At 39.6% G+C, this 8,805-nt stretch overlaps 1 protein-coding gene across 4 annotated transcripts; it reads right to left on the bottom strand.

The window, feature by feature from the left end:
• Positions 1 to 3,444: 3,444 nt before the first annotated feature.
• On the bottom strand, positions 3,445 to 4,627 carry LOC129774087 (uncharacterized). 4 transcript variants are annotated; one of them, XM_055777796.1, is made up of 3 exons: positions 4,505 to 4,627; positions 4,297 to 4,419; positions 3,445 to 4,221 (listed from the first exon to the last, which is right to left on the bottom strand). In XM_055777796.1, the coding sequence occupies exons 2-3, from the start codon at positions 4,390 to 4,392 to the stop codon at positions 3,508 to 3,510; spliced, it is 810 nt and encodes a 269-aa protein (XP_055633771.1). In that variant the 5' UTR covers positions 4,393 to 4,419; positions 4,505 to 4,627; the 3' UTR covers positions 3,445 to 3,507. The 4 variants fall into 4 exon arrangements, with proteins under 4 accessions (XP_055633771.1, XP_055633777.1, XP_055633763.1 ...); XM_055777802.1 differs by having other exon boundaries at positions 3,445 to 4,229; XM_055777788.1 differs by having other exon boundaries at positions 3,445 to 4,229; positions 4,293 to 4,419.
• Positions 4,628 to 8,805: the final 4,178 nt, after the last annotated feature.

Genomic DNA, 8,805 nt, shown 5'->3' on the forward strand with positions numbered 1-8,805 from the left:
CCTAGTTGAAGGCAGTTTTGCGACTGGCACGCGAACCCAAATAACTTATAACATTCCATAAGACATTCAAGATGCTTGGTATTCCCAAATATTTTTTTGGTGCACAGCCTTAACGTCTGCTTCGCCATAACGTCAGTTTAATGTATTGATGCATTCTCAAAGGCACCAACGAAGCCCTTATGAAGACGGATGTAAACTGCTTGGAAAAAGACTGAATTATGCCACACAGCTTGTTATCTGCTGTAAGAGCGACCGCCTTCAGCACCTGAGGGGGGAGCTTGATTTTGGTTGCTGCCTGGGTAACGGCGTTTACATTTTCGACCGACGCGCCGAAATTGCCTACTTCGCTGTTGTTCGGTGCGGTGTCACCAACATCGCGTGCATCATTAGATGATGCTTACCTCGAAATTTTATTGCCCCTGGCAATGCGTTCGTTTTTTGCAGGGCTCGAGCCTGCCTTCCTCTTCTTCTTGCTCACCGCACACTACGGGAAGCGTCCAATTTATGACGCGGAAAGAAGAACACACGACACGAATAACGCGAAAAACGAACAGAAAAATCAAACGACGATTTCCAAGTTGGATTACCACTGGTGGGGTCCAATCTTAGATCGAAGCGCAGCGAAAGCAAAGTGAACTGGATTACTAAACAGTCCGATGCCGAATGAAAGTTTGCCTCAGCGAGATCCACTGTTTATACTCTTACCACTCTAGGCAAGTATTCCCCTTCATTCTTCTTCTTTTCCTTTGATCACGAAGACTTTAAATCCTACGATTTCCCCTCCGTTGGTCGTCGATAAGTTGCTCGTTATTGATATCTCTGTTCGGGAAAGCACTCAAATGGACAGAACAAATGTATGGGAAAATAGAAACACTTAAAGTTTTCATGAATTTCAACCATTAACTAACCAGGGGATTCTATTGTATGGCATATTAAACAAATCTTACGGAATTTCCGATTTGTTTAGTATGTAAATCGCCAAAATCCGTTCGCGGCAAAAATAGTTATTAACGTTAACTTTATTTCATGAAAACGTGACCTGTTTTCTGATTTGACACCCTTAATGAAAGACGTAGTTCTACGTCAAAAAAATTGATGAAGTGTAAGTGACGTGAAGCGTACGTGGCAGTAATGTTTGTGATATTGGGCCTATCTTTAGGCGGAATTCTATCTATTCAACATGCTACATGCTACAGGGTGGGCCATTTAAAGTGGAAGCATCTGGCAACCCCATAACTTTTGACAGAGATGTCAGATTAACAAATGTCATACCGCGTTGGAAGCGTCATTTCAGTACAATTTTAACCATGGAACAATACACACCTAAACAACGCGCTGAAATTGTTCAGCTGTACATTCAAAATAACTTCTCAATTGTGTTAACTAAACGTGCGTGGAAAAATAAAAATAAAGTTAAAACATCGCCTGGAGACAACACTATACGTCGATTATATGCCAAATTTATATCGTCTGGTAGTGTTGGTAATGCCAGTCATCTGTCCAGACAACGACCAAGACGTTTCGACGAGAATATTGATGCCGTTCGAGCCAGTGTTGCAGAGACTCCATCGACATCAGGTCGCCATCGTTCGCAAGAGTTAGGCATCGCTCGAACCACTCTCCGACGCATAATGAATTGGACAATTACTGGTTCCAACAGGACGGCGCTACATGCCATACAGCTGCTGCCACGACCAAATTATTGCGCGAAATGTTCCCCGGAAGATTAATATCGAAAAACGGCGATTATGACTGGCCACCGAGATCACCTGATTTGACGCCTCCTGACTTTTTTTTATGGGGATATTTAAAATCCAAGGTATGCACTGGTAAACCAAGGACCCTGGCTGCGCTGAAAGACAATATCCGACAAGAAATTGCTGCCATATCGGCCGAAACATTGGGCAAAGTGATGGAAAATGCCCAAAAAAGGGCACATTTTGCGGTCAAGGCCAGAAGCGGTCATTTACGAGATATCATAATCAAAAAGTAGTTAGAACAAATCTCCTTGGACCAAAATAAATGAATTTAAAAAAAAAAATTTAAAATTCCACTTCTTTACTTTGCTATTGCAAAAACAAATCCTTCCACTTGAAATGGGCCACCCTGTACAAGTCAATGGTTCTTGCTTATTGGAGAGTCTCATTTTACGACATAATTGGTCTTGTCGAGCAATGTTGGCCTTATCGAATGGCCTGCGGATCGGTGCAGCGTGTGTAGCACGACAATATTGGAGCAACTAGGTCATTTATTGGCGATTTTCATAACTCAACACAATAATGGAACAACAGAGTGTTTGATCATAAAAACGAAAACACCAGAAAATATATGTTGGAGCAGTGAGCGTTCGCATACTGCTGTGCAGTGGCTGAGGTGGAAACAAAATTAAAAATTGCCTAAGTATCATATCCATTGTTGTTTACCATTGACTTGTAGCATGCAGCATGTTGAATAGATGGAATGCCGCTTTTACCGTGTTCGAACTTCATGTGTTGAAAATTCGCGTTTCTAAAACGTGTCCCAATATCAGAGACGCAAACCAGAACAAAACAATTCTCTGAAGGTGTGCAACAAGCAAACCACACACCTCTAAAAAGTACAGTAGAACCCCGATCACCGCGAGTGGGTGATCCGTGATGCGGGTTATTCGCGGCAGCGAGTTGCATAATAAATCTATTAATATTCCTAGTACAGTAGAACCCCGTTTATCCGCGAAATAGTCGGGCTAGATCAACGCGTATAACGAAAATCGCGGATAACGCAACAAGGGGCTATAAATGAGCTGCAAACGCGAAAAAAGATATTTTAGCATGAAAAACTATGTTTTATCAATACAGAAATTATTGATTTATTCATCTGTAAGGTCGTGTACATCAGGGATCAGATAATGTGAGAGCCATGACCAAAACAAAAGAGCAAGACTCTATCACTCACTGACAAATTTCGGGAAGGTTTAAAGAACTACTAGGAAACTCGCATTCGCGGATAACCCGGATCATCCGCTCGCGGATAATCGAGTTTCTACTGTATTTATCGGTGAATGGTAGGCTCAAGCTCTTTTGTTTCGGTCATGGTTTTCACATTATCTGAGTACTGGTGTACACGACCTAATAGATGGTTAATTTAATGATTTCTGTATTGAAAAAACATAGTTTTCATGCATGCATGTTATATATTTCGGTTACATTGCCCGACAATTTAGCAGATAATAGTGGTTCTACTGTAGTAAAATAGAGCTAACGAGTAGAATTTTTGTCGACTCGACTTCTATAATAGGGCTCATAGTTTCTCTTAGGTGGCCTCATATCAAATACCGTAAAACCCCAAGTAACTCTCATTTTCAGTTGCGTAGAACAGAATAATTTTAATAACATTCGAGAGAAAAGTTATGGTGAAAACGATAGCATTTAGGCATTACAGAAGCAAAATTAAAAAGCATGCTGATTCGTTACGATTTAAGCTTTTATTGGTTCGTCTCATGCTAAATATCGCAGTACTAGAAACTCCTCACTTTCCATCTTCAAACCTACTGCGGTATATTTTCAGTCGCAAATCTTTCTCCAATGCGGGCTTCAATATTTTTCCAATCTCATCGATCCGTCTCCTGAACCGATCCCTATCCCTAGCTGCCATCATCCATTTATCACCAATTCGAGCCTGTCGATACGCAAAATCCCACGTTCGAATGATGTGTACCTCATGCTTCATGCTGAACGATACCTTCCTTCTCTGGTCAGATGCTCCGGGGAGGCATCTATGATCTCGGACTTCATTGTTCGAGAATTCATCAACGCTGCTGCCGTTCCCCACCCTGGTACGGGACAGAATCTGAAGCGAGCCGTCATCGTCTTTCTGACTTTCTTCGCCGCTTTCGAAAACGATATATTCATCGTCACTTTCGATTCCTACTGCCGCATTTTCAATATCTGTCGATGAATCGCTCGATTCATCATCAGTCGTTCCATCACTCTCCTCGCTGTCTTGTACCGCGGATATCGCCGACATCAGTGATTCTTCTGATGATTCCGACTCTATCGGAAAGTCCCATTCTCTGAGCTTATTGTCCACCAGATCCATTGGCGTAATTTGAGGCTTTTCTGTGTTTGAGCAGATAGCTATGCAGTTATTGGACTCGTAGTGTTTGTCAGCAACTAACGATACATCGGCCTTGGTTCTGGTTATATTCGTTTCCATGCGCGAATTGTAGGTAGCATTTCTGAACTGAATACCTATTTTAAGTGGGTACCCGTTAAATGGTTGTCATGCATACGATTACCTGGCAATAAAGGTACCTACATTCACGCGCGGAGCAAGCAAACTAGTTCCATGAGCACTCCAGGAGGTCATTCTCAATATTCTTCCAGATCTTATCCCGTTTGAGCTCCTAGACATATTTACTTTTCGGATAATTTAGCTTTCCTATAATGAAAATGATCGAAGCAGAATAATTTTGAACCAAAACAATGACGTTGTTGTAATGTAATCATCGCAGAAAAATATGTACCTGAAATTTAGTTTTTCCCACGCGAACTTATGTGCTTCAATTCAAACAAAAGACCATCATCTCACAAATATTTGCGATCAGGGTTAGAGATGTGCCATCCGCTCATGAGCTGTTCATTCGAATCGCTTCATTATAGTGAGCGGATTCGGATCGGTTCGCAATCAAAACAACGCAGCTCATCAGCTCATTACGGAGCTGTTGAGCTAATGAGCTGTTGAGCTGATGAGCTGTTGAGTTGATGAGCTGTTGAGCTGATGAGCTGTTAAGCTGATGAGCTGCTGAGCTGTTGAGCTGACGAGCAGCTGAGCTGATGAGCAGCTGAGCGGATGAGCTGCTGAGCTGTTGAGCTGCTGAGCTGCATAGCTGTGGAGCGCAAAAGCTGCAGAGAGTGTGAATTTTGAGACGCGAAAGAATTTTTCGTCTCCCGCGTTTTATGATATGACGTCAGTTTGTTTTCGTGTGTCCCTCTTCTTCTTTAGCTTTAGCAGAGATGCCAGATAGGAAAAAGGTTTTTGTTTAGAAGATATTCAATCGTTCGTTACCAAACAAAATAATAAACATTATTATATGCTTGTAAATGAAATTACTATATTATATTGTTATTTAAACATGACTGTTGAAACACATAAACTTATTTCCGCGTGCTGAATCAAAACAATTCAGAAACAACCCGGTATAAATGCTAATGATTTATAATGGTCTTTTTGTTACCTTTGTCATCGCGAAGAATTATTTCTCGTTGCGCCTATTAGTGGATTTATTTTTATATACTTGGATGCAAAAAATATCTCGGAAGTTTTATCAAAAGACGTTGTGTCGGCCAATATTTCTGAAGGCATTTTATTTGGCTACTGCTGGTTTTTCTGTTGTTTAAGTTCAGCATATCCTAAGCATCTTCTATGTTGGATTGCAGCATTCAATTTTTGTTTTATATCATTTTATTAGAAGATGGGGGTCTCCGTAGCCACATTGGTTGCGCGTTCGCTTAGTAAGCGATCGATCGTGAGTTCGAAACTCAGGGCCCTCATTGACCATCTTTGTGTTATTACAGAATAACTACGTCCACGCAACAATCATCAGCGATGGAGATCGATCCACGGTCGAAACAAGATCGATTCATCCATACAACTGCTCTGCTCTGCAAGACACATCGGGCTGCTGTTCTATAAATAACTCAACAATGATCATATCAACTGTCTCCGTTGTCCGGTGGTCTAACTGGATAATGGAAGAACAGAAAGAATACTCTTACGCCTAAATGGCTACTGTGTAAAAATGTACCATATGCAATGGTATAGAAGGAATACTGGCGAATGGCAACTGTGTAATGTGCTATAATTATAGATATGATAATAACCATGTGACATGAACACGATTAAAATTCGGCTCTGTTACAGCTAAAAATGCTAAGGAGCCTAAAATAAATAAATGGAATTAAAAAAAAATATATTATTAGAATTCATATTAGTTTTTGTTTGTGTACAATTATATATTAAATTCGTTTATTTTTCTGCTTTCCGTCCATTATGAAAATGCACACTATAAAATGTCCCATGGTAGTTATGCAATTGTGTGGACAACCGCAAAATTCAACTGAGCTGACGAGCTGTTCCAAATGAGCAGCTCTCTTGTATGAGCTGAACGGCTCGGAGCCGCTCACCATGATGAGCTGATTTGCCCCAAGGCGCCTAGAAGTATATACTAAGGTGGGCCAACTTGCTAAAACCACTCTTCAGCCATCTTGGAAGTCTACTGTATTTTGTTTGTAAACAAAACACAATACGCTATTGCCGAAGGTCGCTCGTGATCAGTCTGTCTCTTTCACGCTACAAGCAAATAATTCCCCTTCTACTTTCTTCCGTGCTGTTTTCATATACCGCTCCCCTAACCAACTTAGTGACGAAACGGCCTCACCTAGTACCATAGACCCGTCTTGATTTGCCCATCTCTAATCAGGGTTGCCAATAGTATTTTTCGAAAAACTGGAAGATTGCTCTTTTCTTTAAGATCCTCTCTTTTTCTTTTTTTTTTCTCTTTTCTTTAAGATCCTCTCGAAAGCACGGTTTTATTTGGATAAAATTTGAAAACTGAAAATCGAAACAAACCTCAAACCTCTGTCCTTTTTCTTCTAACACGAATTTCAACATTTTTGTAGTGTTTCTTTTGATCAACTCTGTTGCTATCTTTTTCGCACTCGTAAGTATGTAGAATAAATGGAATAAAAAAAATCAATGCCCCTACCTAACCTTACATTCGGTTTGATGTTTTTGCGTGTGTTGTTTCAGTTCCCACTCAAATTGCAAATTTCGACGAATGGGAGCTAAAAACAAATTGGCAAAACTGCCAAACTGACGTCTCGGTGAACTGATTTATGCAGTGATCTATATATTAAGCGGACCTTACACGGTCAAATTTATTGACAATATGATGACATTTGAGAGCATAATGACAGCTGAACATGGCCGACAACGCAGAAATCCGGATTTTCTGATTTTCGGGCTTCAATATCGTGACATTTCATATGGATGCATGATGTTGACGTTTTACCTCACGGACTTCCAGACTGAGTTGCCAGATATGCAAGCGCACATTTAATTTTTGTTAGTCTTTTTTGCGATTGCAATTAAAATTCATAAACCACTGAAATTGTAGGAATCGTAAATGGAAGCTTTTGGTTTGGAAAACCGATACTTTGAATAGCAAAATACGGTACTTTTCACGATACAAATCAAAACTTCAAAGTAAACTGACAAAGTGATGGTGAGAGAGTGGATGAAACTTAACGTTTTAGGATTTTTTTAACGTTGATTTCGGTCATTCTTTGCGCTAGTGCGCGGGTTGTGTGTTTCTTCACACTCCGCTATAAAATTTGGATAATGAGAAGATCTTGGAAAAGCACAGATGAAAAAACATCATGTGTTAATTCAAGCTACAGTAGAATCCCGATTATCCGCGGAATAGTTGGGCAAACTCACCGCGATTAACGAAAATCGCGGATGACCCATTAAAGGATAAAAAACATGCAAACACAAAAAGAGATGTTTCAACATAAAAACTATGTTCTATCAATACAGAAATCAATCAATTATCCATCTATAAGGTCGTGTACACCAGTGGCTAAATAATGTAAAAGCCATGATCACAACAAAAGAGCATGGGCCTACCACTCACTAACAAATTCCGGAAAGGCCTATTGATTTACTATGGAACTCGCAGTCACGAATAATCCGCAGGGCGGATCACCCGCTCGCGGATAATCGGGGTTCTACTGTCATAGTCTCATTTATGGAATAAAAACATTTGCTTGCAGATAAAATAACCTGCATATATTTTCGCAAACTAAAATAATCTGGCATCTCTGAAACTGAAAGGAACAGTCTGTATTTGTGAAACGAGTATTATGATGTATTTTTGAGAAGAAAAACCGAATTCTAAAGTGTAAATTATGAATGAAAATTAACTTTTACAAATCAAATTAGTATTCTATGTGAATGCAAATCACTTTTTTCCTGCAAGTGGTGAGAAAATCTCATACAAAAATTATGTCTGAAATCGACGTTATATTATAATAATACATTTTAGTAGGAATATCTGAAAATTCAGGGGAAATAGGTTAAGTTAAGGTTAGGACTACGCGCTTCAACTAATTGAATAATACCAAGTAGATATTTTCATTCAAATTTTACCAATTGAAAATTACCTTATAGCCTTCTAATCTGATAGAGAATAGTTTGGATCCCAAACTCAAATGTCGCCACTAGCCATCGCGGATATTTTCGTTGTCTCGGGTTGAGGGCGATATTGACCGTGTAAGGTGGAAAAATATTGATTGAGGTTAGATCAGATGTTGAAAGCCTAGCTGTCACGATATTGAAGACACTTATTGTCAATCCGGTTGATCGTGTAAGGTGCCCATTAGAATCACGGCAGTGGAACTTCATACAAATCACTCGGCGAAAAGTGTCTCCTTTTTCACCGCTTGTTTACATCGACGAATATATTTTTTTCCACTATGTTTCGTAGGAGAGTGTATGCATACTGACAGATTTCTACTACGAGGTGTTTAATGAAGGATGAAAGGTGGGAATGTTTATGTTTATAAATGATGTATCGTACAAATTAATTGAATGCATAAAAGATGTCAACAAAATTGGAGTTAAGCACCTTTTTAAATTTGAACAAATGATGATAACAGATTCCCAGCAATTCTTGATGTTTATTGCGTGATTTGGTTGCTTATAAGTTGTTTGAAACGAAGGTTTAGTGTAATGATTGTATTTTGAGGATTATATTCACAAACA

The sequence above is a fragment of the Toxorhynchites rutilus genome, chromosome 1, assembly GCF_029784135.1.
Source record: "Toxorhynchites rutilus septentrionalis strain SRP chromosome 1, ASM2978413v1, whole genome shotgun sequence".
Classification (NCBI taxonomy): domain Eukaryota; kingdom Metazoa; phylum Arthropoda; class Insecta; order Diptera; family Culicidae; genus Toxorhynchites; species Toxorhynchites rutilus.